Raw genomic sequence first — 23,388 nt, forward strand, 5'->3', positions numbered from 1 at the left:
TTATAGTTGTATTCAATTAAAAATCAGAGCGTGAGGTTCTACATCTGTTGTAACAGATGTCGGGTTCGGTGCGCAGGTGGGGCCGCTCGGATACTAAGGTTTGAAAGAATTTGTGGACCATGGTGGGTTAACGTAGGTAATAACGTAGGTAATGTTTTGCGTTGAGTTAAAGGTACAGGAATTTGAGGATAGGGTAATTATGATTTATTCATTAGAATGAAAATGTCAAAAAATGAACGATTTGCGTGTTAAAAGTACAGAAAAATAATTTCTAAAAAATATAGCTTATTTATTTTAATTTTTGTTGGCGAAATAACACACTATTTGACCGTAGATTTTACTGCTCTCCCTGAGTAAGCTGGAGGCCGGATCACGCCTTGTTTCTTTTATATGCCTCTCCTCCGTAGGTGGTAGCGCCGTTGGTACACCACACACTGAGCAATGTAGGCATTACTAGAGGTTCTTTGCTGTGTCCCTACGACCCCAAGCTGCAACTCCCTACATTCCAAGTACTGTACTACGTTCATATTCTCTTTCTTCCAGCTTATTTTCCATCCTCTCTAACATTTGATTTCGTATGACAACTGCGAGGTTTTCCTCCTGTCACATCTCTCTACCTTTTCACCATCAATTTCCTTTTCATTGCCAAAGGATCTCATTGGCCCCAGTGCTTGGCCTATGTCGTCGATTTTATATTCCATTCATATGCCTCTCTGCTTCCTCTACCAATCGTTGTTCCTCTGATAAGACAAAGTAAAAAGGGATTAATTCTGGGAGAGCCATGCGCATTTTGTCATAAGTGAAAAGCAAAGAAGAGATACCCTGATATCAACTCGTCAGAAAAATGCTGCATGGTGTGATGTCTCTTGTAAAACGGATGAACAGCAGACAGTTAAAAAACATGTGAGCATAAAATTCCAAAGAGAGACTTTTAAGGTTGTATCGAATAATGAACTAAAAGAAGGGGAAAAATGAGACGTGCTTGAATATCTATCTCACCGATTTCTCATTTCTCTTTTTAAAGTGGATCCATATTGTTTGAAAGTGTTTCTGTAACTGTAATAACATAATTTGCCCAGTGATTATCTTTGTTTTTACTTTATTTTGACAAATTTTTTTCACAGTTTAACTAACTTATGCAGAAAAAAAATTATTTTACAATTATTTTCAGTTTAACTAACTTATGCAGAAAAAAATTATTTTATTCATTCTAGATGGTTCGGATGGAGGGTACTCTACCGACTGTAAATCTACAGGTATGACAACTATCATACCAAGCTGGCACAGTGACTGAATCTGAATGAGTCCTGTCTATGTCATGTGAAAGAAAAAGTTAGAATTATAATTAGATAATGTTCACTGATGCAACAAAAAACAACCCATGGTTGTAGCTTTTATCAGTTATGAAATATTTTCATATAAATCACGATAAGTGCTAAAATTTCAACCTTCGGTCAACATTGACTCGACCGAAATGGTCGAAAAACGCAATTGTAAGCTAAAACTCTTACGTTCTAGTAATATTCAATCATTTACCTTCTTTTTGCAATAAATTGGAAGTCTCTAGCACAATATTTCGATTCATAGTGAATTTTTGAAAAAACTTTTTCCTTGCGTCCGTGCGGTAACTCTGCCGAAAATCTCCGAAATTCTTTCGTCAGTTTATCGTAATGCGTGCACCGTTTTATATTAGCCGTTGCATAAAGTTTCATATATGAAAATGTGCGCAATTTCATGTAAAATACATCTAAAAACAACACATGGTTGTAGCTTTTATCAGTTTTGAAATATTTTCATATAAATCGTGATAAGTGCCAAAGTTTCAACCTTCGGTCAACTTTGACTCGACTGAATTGGTCGAAAAGCGCAATTGTAAGCTACAAATCTTACATTCTAGTAATATTCAATCATTTACCTTCATTTTTCTACAAATTGGAAAACTCTAGCACAATATTTCGATTTATGGTGAAATTTTGAAAAACTTTTTCCTTACGTCCGCGCGGTAACTCTGCCGAAAATCTCAGAAATTATTTCGTCAGTTTGTCGTAATGTTTGCACCGTTTTATATTAGCCGTTTATCATGTATTAACGTAATTGGCATTGCTTTTGCTTTATCTTTATCTCAGCCTTGTTACTGCTTTTTGTTATATTTTTTTGTATATAAAATTAGCGTAAGGAAATTAGTTTTTAAGGTTTTAGTTTTAAGCTTTACTTTGGTCTCGGCTGAGCGTCAAGCGAACTGCTTGTTAAACCTCCTCCCCGCTTGTTAAATGTTTGTGAGCATCTTATTATGTAATGTTTTTTTTTTTTTTTTTTTTTTTTTTTTTATCTTTCGGGTGGTTGGTGAAAAGGACACCAGCGAGGATATTTGGAGGGGCGCGACTTTTTCCCGACAACAGTTCGGGCTCGCTATTCTCCCCGCATGGTTGTGCAGCTGGCATATTTTTTCTTAATCGCCCTTCGAAGGATTCGACGTCGTCAGTATTGAAGGCGGAGGGGCATTTCTGCCATCTGCGGTGACTTTCCCCCTTACTGTGTGTACTTTCCTGCGGGCTCTGATATCGGCGCTGGATCCCGACAGAGTGGACGTGGGAGGGACATCACTGTGTTTGTCTACGACGTCCTTCTGAGCTGCGGCGGTGGGGGCATTGAGGCCCATGAAGGTGCAAGTAGGGCGGTTGCTACCAGGTAGGGAATTTCCCTTGTGTTTTTGGTCGGGAGCACGACAGACTCCTTCCCCATGGTATTGGTGACCTGTGTAGCTGCTCGCCCTTCAGATAGCTGAGTATTGGCCTGGTATGTGGCATTGTCCCAGAGAGTGTAAGAGACCACGGCTCCCCTTTATTTCGGCCTACAGCAAGGCAACTGTTTATCCTGAATCATTTGGGAATCATTCATCCCTTATTCAGTGTGAGAAGCTCTTTGCGTACATTTTTATATTTATATATATATATGCCAATCAGTGTATCTTGCCACGAGTGATGCTGTAATTTTCATTATTTCTTGTGTATTATCTATTAAGATGTTTGATACTTTTTATATTTAAGATTTAGTTTATAATTGTAGGTAGGAGAATTAAGTTTTCCCCCTGTTGGTCTCTTACTTCTTTCCTCTCTGCTTAGTGATAGGTATTGGTTTATATTTATGTTTGTGTTGGGCCCATTTTACTAATTTATTTAGTTTCTCTCAATATTTTCTGTCTAGGGTTTAGTATTAGTGATTAGGAACTCCTACGGGAGTAGTAAGGACTAAGTTGTGTCCGGTATAGTCACAAGGCTGACTTTATTATTCTTTTGCTTTGATTGTTAATATATATTGTTGAGTTTTCCTGTGTGTTTTTGTCTCCGCTGACTGAATTTATCTGGATACTTAGTAAGATCACTGTCCTCTCTATTCTTGTGCAAAAGAACTTGCACCCCGGCCAAACAAGGGTCATAACACCGTTACATAAAGTTTTATATATGAAAATGTGTGCAACTTCATGTAGAATACAACTAAAAATAACTCATGCTTGTAGCTTTTATCAGTTTTGAAAAATTTCATATAAATCACGATAAATAGAAAAAATTTGACCTTCGGTCAACTTTAACTCGACCGAAATGGTCGAAAACTGCAATTGTAAGCTACAACACTTACAGCCTAGTAATATTCAATCAATTTCCTTAATTTTGCAATAAACGGGAAGTCTTTAGCACAATATTTCGATTTATGGTGAATTTTTGAAAAAAAAGTTTTTTTTTACGTCCGCGCATTACGAATTCATGCATTATTTTGTGATTATTTTCTGTGTTGCTTTGATCGTTTTACAATTGGTTATATACCAAAATCATAGCAATTTAGTGTACAATACAACGAAAAAAATGATCTCATTAGCTTTAACCGTTTTGCTCACAGTGCGATTTGTATACAATTATATATGAAATTTTTTTCGTGCTGTCATATATTCCAATATACACACACACACACACACACATATACACACACATATATATATAATTATATTATATATATGTTAATATCTGCTTTCATTTCTGATGGTTGCATACTAAACTTCAGGCAATGACAAAAAAAGGAGCCAAAAATGAACTCTGAACCTTAAAAAATAAGCGTGCTGTGATTTTTTGAAAAAAAAAAAAAAACTTTTTTCCACTTCGGCGCTAACTCCCGAACCCCGCCGGCATACTAGACACACTTTGGTAAATAGCGGCTCGGCGTTTAAGGGTTAACTGAAACTAGGTGATTTATGGCACTTATGGCGCCGACATCTGGTTAATGGCGCCTCTGTTAGGTATGTTATGGTACCATAAATAGCCGATTTTGTGGTGTTTGACAAGCGTCACAAAACCGGATTGCCATTAACCAAGTCCGCTGATAACGGGGACTGCAAAAAAAAAAAAAAAACTAGAGATCTCACTAAAAAGAAAAATGGAATTGATAAATTGATAAACAAAAAGGTATTAAAACACAAGGAGAATAGCATTAATGTAGTAATGCATTGCAGTAGAACTGAGTGTTTAATACTGATAAAGAGTCTGGAGGCCGAAGTTTTAAAATATGAAAGCATATACCAAACACATATACCAAACCAGAGGAAGGAGTTAGTGGTTTCTTGAGATTAGTAATGAAACTGGAAACCCAAGTAATCTGTCTCATGGAGGTGCATCCACTGGAGAAAGTACTTTCCTAATTTTCCTCTGCATCTCGTGATGTGACGGTACCCAGGGTTGTTACATAGCCAAAATTGTTTTTTCGATGTGATGGTGCTCAGTGGTGTCACATAGCCGGAATTGTTTCTTTGATGTGATGGTGCCCAGTAGTTTCACATAGCCGGAATTGTTTATTCGATGTGACGGTGCCCAGTGGTGTCACATAGCCGGAATTGTTTCTTTGATGTGACGGGCGGTGCCCAGTAGTGTCACATAGCCGGAATTGTTACTTTGATGTGACGTGGCCAGTGGTGTCATCACATAGCCGGAATGGTTTCTTTGATGTGACGCTGCCCAATGGTGTCACATAGCCGGAATTGCTTCTTCAATAGGCCTTACTTTAGGCTCTGCAGCGTCCCTTCAGCCCCTAGCAGCAACCGCTTTCATTCCTATTACTATACCTCAATTCACATTCTTTTTCTTTCATCATACTTCCCATTCTCTCTCCTAACAATTTTCCCATACTGTAACTGTGAGGTTTTCTTTCTCTTACACCTTTCAAACCTTTTTACTGTCAGTTTTCCTTTCTGTACTGAATGACCTGTTAGATCCTAGTGCTTGGCATTTGTTTATCATGGTTTATCATGAGTTTCCTGTTTCAGAGGCAGTTACAACTTTCTAATTTGCCTTAACCTTAGAGTATTATGAAACTGGAAATTGAGTTGCCTGTAGAAATCACGGAAATCACAGAATATATACTATATTTTGATCTAGGGTATATTCCAGTGTTTTGATTTCAGTGGCTGTTAATTACAGGAAGATGCTGAAAGTCTTTTCTTCTCCATTTTTCTTGCCTAGATGAGATGTCAACCTATGTCTTTAGGGTGAGGACATTTACGACTTCGTTTTTCCGTCAGTACGAGCTTCATTGCGCTGACTTTGAAAGGAAAAAGCTTAAAAAATATTCCAGAAGATGTGGCCATTTAACATCATTGTTAGGCACAGTTGAACACTGCTGAAGCGAGTATAAATAGAAAGGTCACTGAACCCACTGATAATGTTGCAAAGGTAAAGTCTAAGGATTTGAGAATGCTCATATGTTTAGACAATTGAAGAAATACTGCCTAATCTTTCTTGGAAATGCAGGAATTTTCTCAGTACTGTTTACAAAGAATGTATTTTGGCACGTAAGCCTGGAAACAAATTCTAAATACCCAGCTTTATTTAATAGTCATAGACCATTTAGAAGATATCGGTGGAAATGTACCATTCGGACCAAAGGTTTTTGAAAGCTTGAATGGTATTGTTATTGCAGATGATAGCTTTAATTATGGGTGAGGCTCCATAGATGTGGAAGCTCTGAAGGATCATACCAGAAAAATAAGCTATACCGCAGAGATGTCACAGGGCGGCCATCAAGTTGAATCTATAAATCTAGTAACGAAGATGGTGTGTGTGTCTGTGTGCAGAAACCTGGTAAAATTGAAATGATGAATGGTCTTTCTGTGTTAAAGGATAGTCGTTGATGAGAAGTCTTGTATAAAGGTTAGTTGGTAACTGAATAGTTGGTAGGTGAAATGGTTTGATTTTCAGACGACCATGTATTGCTGTGCCTAAAATATTTAAAGTCATTCATACCATAACACATTCATGAAATTCATATATTTTTTTTGTTTCATAGTGAAATGAACGTGTCACTCTCAGTAGGTGGTAGTCTGTCATTGGGTCAAAGATGTTAAATGGTACACTTGAACATTAAAGTTGGAAATCTGGTGCACACCTTGTCAAGTCATTCGATAAATTTCATCCCGGGTCCTCATCTCCCAGACATTAAAGATTACTAAGGCTTTGTTTATGTAGCTCTAAGAGTATCCCATCAAGACAAAATTGGAGTCAAAATACTATAGGGCTAGTTTGGGCATAAAATTCTAATTTGTCTTAACATTTCCAAGTAACCCAAGGACAATAAAACACCCCCTTGGTTCACAAACGTTTTATATTAGTAAAATCTTTGGCATAAAATTTTTACCTAAGGAAAGTAAAACAACCCTTGGAACACAAACATTTTATTACTCCTTGTAACAAAGAGTATTAAGGGCAATGATAGGCAAAAATTTTTACATTTTATTTAAAAACTTTAAAAATGAAACTAATTATTTCCTTAACTTTTTAATGGCTATCTTATTTAAGGATGAATGGGTTGGTAGTTAGAGAAGATGATTTTTGAAAAGACGATTTTTTGTCGGAACAAGATTTTGAGTTTGAAACGTGTTTCTTGCTTTTGCCTGGTAAAGGTTTTTTCAATGATTCACTCTCCTTGTCTGTAATAATGTAAGTATCATCATTTGCTATGTATATAACTAGATTACAGTCAGGACAAATGAATGTAATCAGAAATGTTCTGCAGTTTACTGTACTTGCTGAGGGACACAATATGCAGTAACAGTTCGGGCATTCCTCAATAGGCTTTTTGGTTATATAATAAAAACCATCAGATGGTTGTGGAACTAAGTTCACCGAAACGTTGGCTTTTGGTTTTTTTTTTCTATAGAAGGGCCTAGGTTTCTTCTTTTGTTTCTTGGGGGAAACTTTTTCTTTAAAATGGCTGTTAGATTTGTTAGACTCAGAAGCAGGAGTGGTCGCTGTCCCACATTTATCTGTTTCCTGACCTGAAGTGGTCGCTGTCCCACATTTATCAGTTTCGTAACCTGAAGTGGTCGCTGTCCCACATTTATCAGTTTCGTAACCTGGAGTGGTCGCTGTCCCACATTTATCAGTTTCGTGACCTGAAGTGGTCGCTGTCCCACATTTATCAGTTTCGTGACCTGTTTTCGAGGACTGAGCATTGTCAGGAACTATTTCTTTGTTATTTACGGGGATACCGGAAAATTGTGTATTATCCAGAAACGGATGATTGGTCACCTTGTTATACTTGCCTCGAGTGGACGCAGAACTTGCCATTTCAGTACTCGTAATGTATGAAAGTTCTTGAGAATTTACAAAATATTCTTTATCCTTGTAACATGTGCTAGGTTGGAACATTTCGGCTTCTGTCAATTCATAAAATTGCGCATCGTCATTCAGTGCAGAGGAACTATCTTGGCCACTATCCAGCATCTCCTCGCCGTCTTGAAATGTGTTTGGTAAAAAAACTGTTTGCATTTCAGTAAAACTTCTTAAGTCTTCTATGGATTTGTACTCATTTTTAGTTATTAAATGTTCACTGCAATGCACTCTGTCATTGTCTGCACTGAACTTTTTAGACTTTTCCAGAGCTACGTGCTCCTTGCACTTGACCATTGCGTGCTGCCATGGAAGCCTACTTTCCAAAGATCTTATTTTATATATGTACCTCTCCAGTTCATTTAAAAGTTCCTCATCCACTAGGCTATGAACTGCCCCGCCAACAGAGAGCTTCCCTGCAATGTAAGTCAAGGGATCATTTGTAAACACAAACCTATGATCGCAAACTTTTATAGCTCCCTCAGCACACTGTGCTACCCACACCATAAAACTCCGACAGTCACTAAAGTGACTCCCACACTCTGCGCACCTGACTTCACCAAATAACAAATGCTCAGAAAAGTGACTCTCCTTTATATACCTCTCACAGCTGAAGCACTTCACATGGTTTGGAATTCTTCCAAGTGATATCCGTCGCATTTTTTTGTTAGGCCCCTGAAATTTCGAAGCAAGCACAGAGGTGAAGTTATCATTGTAATTTGGCATCTCATCTGAATTTTCCACCTTATTAACCGAGAGGAGTTTGCTGTTGAAGTCGCAGCCTGCAACACTCGCATGTTTCATTTCCGATTCATCTTCAAATTCTTCACCTTTACATACTGCCTGATCCTGTGCATCCCAGTCTTCATACAAATGTGCATCTTCAAGTTGAGGAGAAGAGTGACAGTGAGCCGATGAGTGATTTGACCTCTTATTTTTGTGAGGATTATCTATGATCTCATGATAGTTGAAGTGTCTTTCACCAAATGTCATTTCAGGGAAGAACGCCTCTTTGGCCATATTGCAGTTGATTTAGCACAATGTGGAGGTGTTAAGAGATTTTCGAAAATAATGTTTGCCACGGCTTGTTCCTGGCAAAGAATTCAGTCATGGATGCTCAACAGGGGAGGATTAAAACGCTGTTTCCTTTTCAATGAAGTTTGCCTCCCGTGGATGACTATTCAGCCTATAGGCGAGTGATCGGAGTAATGAGGCATAGACACGGAGGTGGAACACGACCCTGCAATCATCAATCTATGTTAGTTTGGCTAGAAATACATAAAATCAGAGCATACACAAAATATATAAAGCAAATGTGTATCTGCAGCCTTAGTTTCTGTCTGCAATATGCACCCATAATGAATATTACCACAATATTATTTTGACAACTCTTGGCAATGAAGACACATCTGCTTACACAATGCATGCTTTCAAACAAGATTGTCCTATGAGGGTGACATGCACGTCAAGCACTACTGTCATTTTGCCTCTCAGAGCTTCAAGAAAGAAATCCAGACTGAACGACTGACCGCGGTCCTCGCCTGGAGCCTGTAGGCCTCAGAGCCAATAGTACTTTTGTATGAGAATGCCAGAGAATATGTAAGGTTATAATACAAGGTTTAATTTTATATACATTTTTCGGGTATTATAATTAAAAAGAAATAAAATGTTATTAGAGCTAATTATATACCATTAACTAGTGTGCGAGGATGTTGAATATGATAAATTAATTTTATGAAGTTTTGTATGCAGATGGTATCATTTGACGGCTGAGGCGTCATAGTCTCACGGTATTAGATAAGATAAAAGATGTAAGATATTCTAGAAACATTTGCTTTCATTTATTTATATGTTACAAGTTGCTATCAAGAATTGGCTTAGTATCATAGGCAATTGCGCCACTCATCCCCAATGAATTGCCAGCGAGGGTGGGTGTGGATACAAAAACACCCCTAACTTTATTATCGTAATGAGATTTGTAAAAAAAAAATAATAATAATAATAATTCGTGAAGTTGTTACAGTATCTCTCAAAATACTAGGCTTAACAGTAAAATTCGTGGTAATCCATACCAGGACATCCACCTAACCCTTAAACGCCGAAGCGGTAAAAAAAAAAAATTGTCTCTCGTGTGCTGGAGGTGTTTCAGAGTGAGCGCGGGGGCGGAAAAAATATTTTTTTCAAAAAATCACAGCGCGCTTAGTTTTCAAGATTAAGAGTTCATTTTTGGCTCCTTTTTTTGTCATTGCCTGAAGTTTAGTATGCAACCATCGGAAATGAAAAAAATTATTATCATATATAAATAATGCGATATATGATAGCGTAAAAACGAAATTTCATATATAATTGTATTCAAATCGCGCTGTGCGCAAAACGGTTAAAGGTAACAAGTTACTTTTTTTTCGTTGCAATGTACACTAAATTGCAATCATTTTGGTATATAACACATTGTAAAACGATAAAAGCAACACAGAGAAAATATTATCACAAAATCATGCATGAATTCGTAACGCGCGGACGTAAACAAATATTTTTTTCAAAGATTCACCATAAATCTAAATATTGTTCTAGAGACTTCTAATTTCTTTCAAAATGAAGACAAATGATTGAATATTACTATACTGTAAGAGTATTAGCTTACAATTGCAGTTTCAACCATATCTGACGAGTTAAAGTTGACCGAATGTCGAATTTTTTTATATATATATTTTTATATGCAATTATTTCGGAAATAAGAAAAGCTACAACTTTTAAATATTTTTCGTTTTATTCTACATGAAATTGCGCACATTTTCATATATAAAACTCTATAAAATGCCTAATATGAAACGAAGCAAATATTCCGAGAATGGGACGTACGCATTTCGGAGATTTGTGGCGGAGAATCCGCTCGCGGAGGGAAGGAAAGTTTTTTTTTTAAATTCACCATAAATCTAAATATTGTGCTAGAGACTTCGAATTTGTTTCAAGATGAAGATAAATGACTGAATATTACTAGACTGTAAGAGTTTTAGCTTACAATTGCGTTTTTCGACCATTTTGGTAGAGTCAAAGTTGACCGAACGTGGTTTTTTTTCTATTTATCGTGATTTATATGCAAATATTTCGAAAATGAGAAAAGCTACAAACCTTTCAATTTATTTTTTGTTGTATTCTACATGAAATCGCGCATTTTCATTTTCATATAAAACTTTATGTAACGGCTAATTTAAAATGGTGCAAACATTACCACAATCGCACGTATGATTTTTTCGGAAGAGTTACCGGCGCGGACGTAAAGAAAATATTTTTTTCATAAATTCACCATAAATCGAAATATTGTCCTAGAGACTTCCAATTTGTTGCAAAATGAAAGTAAATGCTTGAATATTACTATAATATAAGCGTTTTAGCTTACAATTGCGTTTTTCGACCATTTCGGTAGAGTCAAAGTTGACCGAAGGTTGAAAATTTGTCACTTATCATTTTTTATATGAAAATATTTCAAAATTGATAAAAGCTACAACCATGGGTTTTTTTTTAGTTGTATTGTGCATGAAATTGCGCACATTTCCATAAATAAAACTTTATATAACGGCTAATTTTAAAATGGTGCAAACATTACCACAATCGCAATGTATGATTTTTTCGGAAGAGTACCGCGCGGACGTAAGGAAAAAGTTTTTTCATAAATTCACCATAAATCGAAATATTGTGCTAGAGACTTCCAATTAGTTGCAAAATTAAGGTAAATGATTGAATATTACTAAAATATAAGAGTTTTAGCTTACAATTGCGTTTTTCGACCATTTCGGTAGAGTCAAAGTTGACCTAAGGTTGAAATTTTGGCACATCGTTATTTATATGAAAATATTTCAAAACTGATAAAAGCTACAATCATGAGTATTTTTTTGATGTATTCTACATAAAAATGCGCACATTTTCATATATATACTCCATGTAACGGCTAATTTAAAATGGTACAAAAATTATGTCAAAGTGACGAAATAATTTCAGAGAGAAATAATTTCAGAGATACTTTTTAGTGCGGCAAGAAAGAAATTCGCGCTTGCCCTCCTGCGTAACGATTGTAAACAAAACAACACCTTGATCCGTGAACTCCCAGCATCCCCCAAGGCGCGTGATTCAAAAGTTTTCGGCTGGTAGGCCTATAAGTATTTTTCCGCGAATTTTTAAAAAAAACTTTTTTGAGTCGACGTATGGTACGTCCATTCGGCATACGGGAGACATTTTGACACTACGTTTAATACGTCCATTCGGCGTTTAAGGGTTAATCCTCTAGATTACTTTGAATATGCGTTCTAGAGTGTGTTTTTTTTAACCCATCACATATACTCACCATGAAAACTGTTTTGGAAGGTATATATCCTCTTTTCTAACAGCTTCGCCAACAATCCCTTTACTCACATATGTTTCAGTGGAGATATCTCCGACATCCCCACTGAAGCCTAAGTGTCGAAACAAGAACACAATTAAATTCTCCTTGAGTCAGTTTAATCTCACTTTTGATGTTCTTCGAGACTTCACTGAAATGGATTTCACTTGGTAGAAGCGTGTATTCTCTCTCTCTCTCTCTCTCTCTCTCTCTCTCTCTCTCTCTCTCTCTCTCTCTCTCTCTCTCTCTCCAAGAAGCGAAATATTTCACACAAGCGTAGTAACTTCTTTACACTAACATATGAAGTTCATCCTTTAAATCATCAGTGTACCGACTACTTTTACTAAAAAGAAATGAATAAAACCCATTACTCTTAGTGCATAATTGCTTCTTAATCACATTGAATAATAAATATCATAGTTTCCATACATTTCAGTGACAGCGACAACAAACTGTTTTTACACTTACCAGGTATCATACCTAATCTTAACCAATAATGAGATCAAAGAGTTCAACAATAAAACAATGTGGAAACTACTTGCTGGTGGTCATTCTTAAACCATCTCCCAGACAAACTTAGGATTTCAAGCGTCATGTACAACAACATGGAACTAGCGAAGTGAACTAGGGAGATAACACTGATTTAGCCGTGTTCGGCGCTTCGGACCGTAGAAATTTCTTCAGTAAATATTAATTACCGGTTTTATTTATAAAGTGCTCACGTATTTGAAGTCGTTGAAATTGAAATAATTGAAAGGCTGTTTATAACGCGTACCTTTTGTGTCCTGTCGATCATCAGTCACAACAATATAGTACTAGCGAAGTGAACTATTTTTTTTTTTTATAGATATACCTGATTTAACCGTAGACAAAGCTTCGGAGTAAAGAAATTTCTGCACTAATTATTATTCGTTGTATTTGAAAAGGGCTAACGCATTTAAAATGATTGAAAGGTTGCTTAAATTTTAGCTAACCTTTTTACACCTTGTAGATCATTCACCACAAACGTTTTTATACCTTGTCTATCGTTCATCACAAACCTTATTATACCTTGTCTATCGTTCACCACAAACCTTTTTATAACATGTCGATCCACCACAACACAATACTTTGAAATATAGATATTTCTCCCGTAGATTAGTCACCGGTTTTACTGATCAAGTGCTAGCAGCCTGACACATTTAAAATCATTAAAATGTTGCTGAAAACGCGTACCTTTTTATTGGAATTCACAGGTCCGGGAAGGTTTCTGTATTTAAAAGTGACGTAAGAGGTCAAGGTATGGACGTTGTCTTTCCAAAGAGAAGTGTTCACGCCCAGTGCTTCTTTATACAACAGGGATTGAGACTAGACTGACTGCCTGTGGCCGCTGTGCGCTGCGCCGCGCATTTGCACTGGCGGTTGTTCCTTCCCCCGCCCCGAATGTACTTGGTTCAAGGCCCGAGAGAATTGGTGCATCCATTTGAATGAGTCATCGAATTAATGTCCGTCTTTGTAGTATTAAGAATGATAATAATGGCTATCATATAATACTGAAGAGTTATGGTCTTAAAGGCTTCCGAGCTATGAGCTGGATGATAGAATTTAAGATAATTCATGTAGTTTAGATAAGTCGTATTTCTCTCTCTCTCTCTCTCTCTCTCTCTCTCTCTCTCTCTCTCTCTCTCTCTCTCTCTCCCCGATGATGTAATTCTATGCTTTGAGTTTCTTCGAAACAGTTAGACATTTTAGGCTTATGATGTCATTGTGTACCAACCTCACTAATGTTATCTCGGTCATTATTTTTTTTTATTATGCGTCCATGCTCACGACCAACCAATAAGAGTTAGATAACGCGTCTTGATAAAAAAGATAACTAGAAATCGAACGTCTCTGTGAGCTGCTGACGAAGAATATTTCGTGCCTACTACAGTTCATGGGCATCGGAATCAATAAATGAGTGATTACGGAAAAGTTGTATGAAGTTATAATGTCCTTCAGTTAGTTAAGATGTATTTCTTAAAGAAAACGGTAGAAGAAAGGGACTGCACGAGGCCGGGTCAAGCCATAGGCCTAGGCGTCAGGATTTTGTTTTTTGAGTCTAGTGTCATTACCTGTGCCGATGTTAGAAACTATGACTGTGGAATTGAATTATTTTAGCTTGATATGTTCGTGAGGTCATGGACGTGCTAGAAAAATGATGAATGTATGGGTGTGAAATTGTATTTGTTGTAAAATAAACTAATAAAATTATGAATATAGATATTAGGTAATAAAATTATAAAAGAATTTAGATTAGCTTAGGATTAGTTGGTTCAGGTTAGTTAGTGTTGGGGGGGGGTGTGGAAAGGGTGATATGGAGTTATTGCGTCATTCTGGTTTGTTAAATGATTTTTTAGAGTTGCTTTTGTTTAGTTATATAATTGTCGTCGATTTGACGCATTCTTGATAAATCTGCAGGAGTTGTCAAGTCTCCAAGATAAATATATATATGTTTTCGAAAGATTTTAATGCATTACACCCCGTAGGGGGTTAGTGCCGTTATTGCACCTCTTGTGGTGCACTGTAGGCATTACTTAAGGTTCTTTGCAGCGTACCTTCGACCCCTAGCTGTAACCCCTATTGTTCCTTTTACTGTACCTCCTTTCATATTCTCTTTCTTCCATCTGACTTTCCACCATCTCTTAACAGTTATGCATAGTAGAACTGCGAGGTTTTCCTCCTGTTACTCCTTTCAAACCTTCTTACTCAGTTTCCATTTCAGCAATGAATGACCTCATGGGTCCCAGTGCTTGGCCTTTGGCCTAAATTCTATATTCAATGCATCAATAACAAGACGGGTGATAGGACTGTTGAGGTTTGTGAGAGAATCTGTGACAAGTTACAACCGTCATTTATTGATGTGTTTCATGGCGAGAGGAAAGGCGTACGTCTACCTCAGGAGAGTTGGAACATACATCCTGCCTATGTGAACTCTCGAGAGAGAGTGAGAGTTTCTAGCCCTGTCATTGGCTTATGAACAGTCAATCAGGAGCGCCGTAAGGGACTGGCCTAGACGTCAAATGCACGGCTGATGTGAATCTACTATAGCTCATCTGACGATCGCTCATCCTAGGCAGTGAAGAACCTCCTGACTGAATTCGTCCCCTTCCGCGCAGTTGAAGTTATGACGTCACGGGCTTCGTGGTTAGACTTATTTGCTTACAGGCATCGTAGCTGATTATTAATAGACAAGATATTTGGATTACTTATCTTCATTGCACTCAAAAAGAACATGTAAGACATATAACAATAGGACTGGTAACTATACTGTTTGCCGGCTTTTTCAAATGTCCATGAAGTGATGGAAATATTACATTTCACACATTATTTAGTGATAAAGACCGGATTATTAAATGGATTATCCTTTGCAAAACGCAAGATTCTTTTAAAACTGACAATGCGGCATACATTTACATCATGAACAGAGCTTATTTAAAAGTTATGTGTTAGTTTTTGTGGTGGTAATAACGAGTCTGTTGTATGGTACTGGTTTTTGTGGTGTTATTTTATTATTGTCAGTTACCTTCCCTTTTTCTCTGGTTTTAACGAAACTTGGTGGATAAGTACCCTGGGGGTTGGTGGTTATTTTTCCCCAAATATTTTTTTCCTTGACCTATTTTCCAAGGTCACAGGTCCCTTTAAACGGCTAAATTTTTTATTGTTTCCTCACGTTTGCAGAAACTGTGGTAAGTTAGAGGTCCCTAGATATTTTTAATATGACAAATTTTTCAAATTCGTAGGTCAAAATTTTATTTTTATTTTATCGGTTTGGTGATTGTGCTCTGCAAATATTTTGACCTTGAATTATTTCGAAGGTCATAGGTGATATTAAAAGCTAGTGTTTAGTTTTTCTTCATTCATGAGATGTAGGGTTTATCGAAAGCAAAGATCACTTCACCTCTGAATATGTGTGTATGAAATACTCTATGTGGCCTTACCTCAAATCCTTGAAAAGTACATTATGCGTTTATGTAAATGGATAAAATGTCCACCATTTGTGTATTTTACTGTAAGAAGTCTTTTTGTGACTAGTCAAGACGTATTTTAGTTTTTATTCGGCATTTTTAATAATTGAATTAAATTCCATTAAAGGTACAGAAAGATCTTAAGGAAATTTTAAAGAGTTGTGACAGGGAAAGCAAATTTTGACATTAGAAAACTTCCAGACAGTGTTTGCTTTTTCTGACGCTCTATATTTTCCTAGTTATGCAGAAAGTTAATGTTTTTTTTTTAATCCAACGCATTACTGAACTACACTACTACACTCTACACTTCAACCACATGTTCAGTTCTCCAGTGCCACTCTGAGTGGGCACTATTTTATCTCAACTATTTTATCTTACTTGGAATAAGAATTAACTGATAAGCGCGCATCTCCTACCTGCACTTTAGACTATTCCTCTTTGTCAGACCCCCTTTCAATACCGACTTTCAGTCGTCACCTTCTTCTTGGGATTTCCCTCACTGGTGGGAATGTTCTAGTCTCTTGAGGCTTTAGCTGGTTGTGGCGCCTGTTAGGAACTTATTATCAGACCTCCGTTTTCTAGTACGGAACTTATTATCAGACCTCCGTTTTCTCGTACGGAACTTATTATCAGACCTCCGTTTTCTAGTACGGAACTTATTATCAGACCTCCGTTTTCTAGTATGGAACTTATTATCAGACCTCCGTTTTCTAGTTCGAGTAGATAAATTTAATGAGTTCAATTGAATATCATTACCACTGCATGTCCACCCTTCTTATCCACCTCTCTAACTTTAATGTATAAGTAAAACGCCAGTTCTACTCTTAAGTATCATGTAACATTATTGATAACGAGCTTGTTGGCGCTCGCCCTACCCTGGAACTTGGCATTGCTGTCTCGCCTACCCTTGTGATTCCTTCCTTACTTCACCCTTGGAAGGACAAACAAGTTTTGAGGAAGAGGAGGGCGAATGTCTCCCCTACCTAGCCCCGCCCACACCCAGGTTGGACAGACCTGTTTGCTTGGGGAGGGTGGCTGTTTCATGTCTCTCCTACTGTCAAACAAGATCCACTGATTTTATTATTATAGATTACTTTAACTGCTAATGAACTGAAGCACCAGAATGTGATGACTCACGTGGACCACTTGACTTTGGATACGAAACGTGAGATAACTCATCGTCACACTTTATCTAAAAATGCACTTACTGTGTCTGACAAAACAATGCAGATAACATCGAGTTTTACCATTGGTATAATAAGGCCCTGATAATGAGTGATTGAGGTCGCTCTAATTACAACCTAAGAAGTATCAAAGCTTGGATTTTATAAAGAATATAGAATTAATTAGGAAATTTAACATGGCACTGTAATTCAAGAAGCAGGTCATAAACCTAAACTTCAACTAAATATCAGAATCCAAACAGAAAATGGGAAGTCCACCAGAACATGCGGAACCCAATAGAAAGGTGACAGGAACACTTGTTAAAGGTTGGTTAGTTGAAAGTTCAACATTTACATTCCGCAGGTGGGGGTGGGGGGCGGGTTCCAATTCCCATGTGTCTCCAGCAAGCAGATGTCTAGTCAATAATCACTAATGATTCTCAAATAGTAATGAAAAACTCCAACAGACCCCTCTTGAAGGTTTTGTAACTAACTTATGCATGAGGGTACATTTCCGTTTCACACACAGGAAACCGGTTATATCCGGGCACCAAAAAGTTCCATGACGTAATGATGGAAAACTCTATCACAGAGACAATGTTATCTGTATCCAAGTGACCCCGATCGGACCATTGTACCTGTCACTAGACTGATAAGAGAGCCGAGTCGGTTCCAGGACGAAGAAAAGCTGAATTTGATGAATCAGCGAAATGTCTGTCTGCAGGACGGCTGAATCACAGTGTATCTATCTACACAACTCTTTAAGCATCAGTATGATACAGACCACACAATTATATTTTGTAACATATATATATATATGTTAACGGGATATTCATCTCGTTATTTATTTGGTAAACGTGGAACCCTGAGCGTCAGGCAACCCGACACACAATTTCTCTCTCTCTCTCTCTCGACAACTCCTCTCTCTCTCTCTCTCTCCACCTCTTTCTCTCCATTCTGTCAGGTAATCAAAATGAGAGTCAAGTTATATAAAAAATAACCATTTATTTAACAATGGAAAGATGATAAATAAAGTCTCACAGACTAACTTAACTCAGTTACCCCCTCAACATTGAAATGTCTAAAACAGTAATTTGTCACACCAATTGTCTCTCCCATCTGGGAGACTCTGTCCCCTTAGGACTCTCGGTCCCCCTTTGCCAGAATCGTCTGTTTCAAAGACACGAGAAACACACTCGTTAGCACACATAAGTTTAAAGACAAAGTTAAAGATTAAATATTCTTACAATGTAGCAAGCCATTCCTTTTGGCTAAAGTAATTCAACTTGGCTAAAGTAATTCAACACTCACCCATGCAGCCGGAATATCTCACTCACTGTTCAAAAAACACTTTGGCATCTGCCATCGTGGCTTTGACTTCCTCCCACGAATCTTTGTGCAAGTCTTCCCATAGACTTGGCAAAAGGCGCCATTAAGAATAGAAGAGGCGCACACGTACAAATGAATGCACACTTCGTTAACGCCCCTTGTTACTGGTCGCAGCCAGTTTCCCAAAGGCACTTTGAAAAAGGTCCATGAACTCACATAACTACAGGACGAACATTGACTCGCCTAACTATGCAGTTTTCATATCATGCCACCCAGAAATCATTTATCAGGTTTTCTCGGGTCGTTGCGTTGGCTCTGTTCTCCGCATTCCAAAAAGGTCACAGCACATCACATTATGCTATTTAAATATATCATTAATTATAATCCCTACCACACACACACACATATATATAGATAATAGATATAATATTTGATATATATATAGATATATATATAATATAGTTTATAATGTATGCTTATTATATATATATATATATATATATATATATATATATTATATATTTTTATTTATTTATTTACTAATGTCTGTATGTATGTACACATAATATGCAGTTAAAATAGTAATAATGTTCTTGAGCTACCATGAAATAAAACGCACATTGTCATGGCCTTGCTGAGGGATGAGGGAATCTTCCATGTAGGTGGGTGGGGTTTGGGGGGGGGGGGGGTGGGGGGGGGGGGGGGGTCGGTTGGAGGTTGCGGAAGACGAGCAAGCACCAGAGTAAGTAGATAAGTGCTTGAGGGTCAGTTTATTGTGAAGGCTTCATTGCGTTAGTAGGCCAAACTTGTGGCTTTCGATGATAAGGAGTTTTAATCCCTACGAATCATGAATAAAACGCACACTTGTATGTGTGTGTATTATTATATATATATATATATATATATAATATATATATAATATTTCTATGTATAATTTATTCATAAAAGCTGAAATCCCTAGAATTTAATATATATGTCAATGATAGTACGCTCCAGGTCGACACAGAGCAGAGGCGACGTAAACTTCGTGCAGCTGGCAACATGGTTACAAACTACATTCTTCAAAAGACCGTTAAAGTTCAACCGCATCACGGTGGACCTAGTTGTGTCTCCCAGACGCTTCAATTAAGAGAGGCTCTACATCCTGCCAATATTATTATTATTATTATTATTATTATTATTATTATTATTATTATTATTATTGGGCACAGTTTTCCGTGTCGAAAATGAAGACTGGTTACAGGCCCACAGTAATAGAGCATGTGAGTATATGGTCTTTAATGGATATTAAAAGCTTTCGAACCTTGTACTAGGTTCCTCTTCAGTCAAGTCACTTGACTGAAGATGAACCTAGTACAGGTTCGAAAGCTTTTGATATCCATTAAAGACCATTTACTCACATGCTATATTATTGTGGACCTGCAACTATTATTATTATTATTATTATTATTATTATTATTATTATTATTATTATTATTATTAGCTTATTATTATTATTATTAAGCAACAGTTTGGTTGCAAACGTTTATATGTACAACTGCTTACCCGGTATATCTACTGAGCTGAATATATATATATATATATATATAATATATAATATATATAACTATATTATTCTTAAGATTTATATATGTATGTAATGTAATATATTGTATGTTATGTATGTTTATAGTATGTATGTATGTATGTAGTATATATATGTAGTATGTATGTAGGTATGTATGTATATATGATGTATGATTATATGTATGTATGTATGATAGATGTTATGTATGTATATATTATATATCTATTAATATATATACATAGATAAATATAGATATATATATAGATACATATATAATATACCCATATATATATATATATATATATATATATATATATATATATATCCTTTATTTCAGTTCAGGGCGATATACAGAAATAAAACAAGTGCGGAAACTTGGCATTGTCGAAACAGTGAATGATATTTTTAAGCCTCTTGGAATAAATAAAAAAGGCGTACATTCGCAAGTGGCCCTGGTAAGAGTGATGCAGAAGTCTCTCGTGTGCTAGAGGAAAGGTTCAAGGAGACGAACAAGGAACAAAGTAGTTCAACACTTCACCGTTTATATGTTTTTATATTCATCCGTTGCTGAGACACTCAAGGCTATGTCTGGAGCTCACTGATGGCGCCGTCGATCCAATTGCACTTGAGTTAGATAGTTGTTATATATATATATATATATATATATATATATATATATATATATATATATATATATACATACATACATATAATATACATATATGATTCCCGCATCACTTACCAAGGCAGGCCATGATATTGTGCCTGTTTTATTCATGGTAACTTGAAAATGTTATTCACTATTCCAACAATGTTGGGTTTCCACACCTTAAAGTTTTATTTACGTAAAATAGCAATACTGACAAATGATTCACAAAATAAATTCCCTTAGGGGGTTAGTGCAGTCAGTGCATCTCATGCGGTGCACTAATGTGGCGGGATGCCCGTGGGCCAAAAGTGGCCCGTTTGATTGTGAAAGTTGTCCGCGAGAGAAAAATAAGTAAAAGTATATTTCTCTTTTTTTATATCATGAAAATTATATTTACCACTTATCCTGAATAAAAGAAATATTCTTTGCAAAATAAACAACTACAAAGAAAAGACTCACTGGCGTCTGTTGTGTTACATTATTGAGACGCTAGTGAATCTTTTCTTTGTAGTTGTTTATTTATATTATATTTTCAAACGATGATTTATTTAAGATAACAAAGCTTATCATATAGAACGCTGTACTAGTAACTGGGCTCCGTTTTAACCTCGTTTTAACATTCTTATTCTGTAGTTATCCCTATTTCACTAGAAATAGAGTGCCAAGATCTTAGTTTCCTTCTCTTCTTTTTTTTCCCCATCGGAATTAAAATGATTTTGTGTACAAAGGATATGCAGGTCTTCATACCAATGTGTCACTGAAGTGTCTGGGAATGTGAACGCTAATGCAAATGTAAAGAGTATTTCAGATAAAATAAAAAACGAAAACTACAATGCCACCATAAATGCAAGTGAGGAGGAGGAGGATTATTTTAGCCGTGCGGTAGATTTGTAGTGTAGATTTAAGTGTATTGCTGGATACATACAAGGACTGATACCTTTTCTCTTCTTGTATCATACGAATTTTTGTTTTTTTTTGCTTCAGACGGCCTCCTTAATCCTTATCCCTTCAGAATCATTTTGTCTGTGCCTACGCACTGACCTACGTATTCAGTGATCATTATATATACAGCAATTTTTCATCACTTCTGCATTTTGATTTTAAGTAAGTTCTGCCATTGATTTTTAAGATTTTATAAGTGGCCAGCGTTTAGTTTTATTTTCGTTCTTCTTAGCTGCGATCAGCAGCTCTTTCCGTGGTATCACTACGTTTCTGTCATAGAACCTCGTAACGAATTGAAATAGATCAAATTTGGTGTGCAGCTTCAGCTAGAAAAGGATTAGAATAAGTTGTAATATAGATAACCTTTAACTTCCTCAGGTTCACTAAATTTACCAAAATAGGAGATTGGGCGTGTACTTTATTTTCTTTTTATTTGATGGGCAATTGTGAAGATATCGATGAAGCAGTGAGTAGTGAATCAGCAGAAAGCTGTATGTTGCTTATTACTGATGGCTATTACACATTTTTTTCATTAATCCCTGTAACTACATCAGATACATGTAAAAAAAAAAAGTCTAAACTTCCTTCACAGTGTTATGTTGAAAATTAATTTTCCTTTGTGAAATGTATATCTGATATATCATCTCACAACATTTCGTGCTTCCTATTTGCCATTTGACAAATCGAATGGCAATAATTTTAAGGGTTGGTGCTATCGCAGACATTTTGAAACTGTGCAATGGCATCGCCGTTGTTGAAGGCCTTATAAGTATTATAATTCTCCCTCTGTTGAAGGGGTGAACATATTGGAATGCTTATTTTTTCATGCTTAGGGCACTGAGATGAACATGCAAATATCCAGATCTAGCTCGATTAATGAATTATCTGAATGGAAACAGAATATGGAGATTTAGTTTACTTTAATGCTGTAAGATGGCTGAGTCGTGGTAATGTACTTAAGAGGTTTACTGCTTTGTTACCAGATATAAAGACCTTTCTTGAACTGAAGGGGTCGGAGAATCCAAACTTGGATGACCCACAGTGGCTCACACGATTATATTTTCTCACAGATTTAACAAGCCACATGAACTCATTGAATCTCAAGTTGCAAGGTAAGGCAAAAATGATAGCAGATTTGTTCAGAGAAATACAAATATTTAGGTCAAAACTGGATATGTGGATTGAGCAAATACAAGAGAGGGATTTAAATCACTTTCCAACATTAAAGCATCTTGAGCCTGATGAAGTTATTGATTTTGCTGAATTGCATGGTTATTTAGAAATTAAAATTCATTTTAACAATAGGTTTGCTGACTTTGATCAGTATGAATTTTGCTTTAGATTTTTACATTCACCATGTGGTTGCAGTCATAGAGATGTGTGTAAATTGTCAGCTGTATGCAAAATCAATGTACTTTTGTTTCAAGAAGAATTACTTGAAATGAAAATTAATTATGCCCACCAAGATGTAAAATTCTATTTTTGGACACAAATATCCTGCTCACATGGTTACCCACACATTTCTGATTACGTGTCAAAACTATTGTCAATGTTTGGTTCAACTTGGCTCTGTGAGAGCACATTTTCATTCATGAAGTTATTAAAGTCAACATTACGATCCTCAATTAGTGACGTAAATCTTGAGTCCGAATTAAGATGTGCTCTCATTGATTTTCACCCTGAATTTTTTAAAATAATAAAGTCAAGCTATTATCAGCATTCCCACTA

At 36.4% G+C, this 23,388-nt stretch overlaps 2 protein-coding genes across 3 annotated transcripts in view; one reads left to right on the forward strand and one right to left on the reverse strand.

Moving 5' to 3' along the window:
- LOC135210707 (prostaglandin G/H synthase 1-like) overlaps window positions 1–23,388 on the forward strand; it is a 300,730-nt gene that overhangs the window by 139,763 nt on the left and 137,579 nt on the right. The window lies entirely within an intron of this gene.
- On the reverse strand, window positions 6,779–13,476 carry LOC135210706 (uncharacterized). Of its 2 annotated transcripts, XM_064243473.1 has the most exons (3): window positions 13,240–13,476; window positions 9,067–9,197; window positions 6,779–8,889 (listed from the first exon to the last, which is right to left on the reverse strand). In XM_064243473.1, exon 3 carries the CDS (start codon window positions 8,667–8,669, stop codon window positions 6,828–6,830), a length of 1,842 nt encoding a protein of 613 aa, XP_064099543.1. In that variant the 5' UTR covers window positions 8,670–8,889; window positions 9,067–9,197; window positions 13,240–13,476; the 3' UTR covers window positions 6,779–6,827. The 2 variants fall into 2 exon arrangements, with proteins under 2 accessions (XP_064099543.1, XP_064099542.1); XM_064243472.1 differs by lacking the exon at window positions 9,067–9,197.

Source organism: Macrobrachium nipponense, chromosome 4 (assembly GCF_015104395.2).
Source record: "Macrobrachium nipponense isolate FS-2020 chromosome 4, ASM1510439v2, whole genome shotgun sequence".
NCBI lineage: Eukaryota > Metazoa > Arthropoda > Malacostraca > Decapoda > Palaemonidae > Macrobrachium > Macrobrachium nipponense.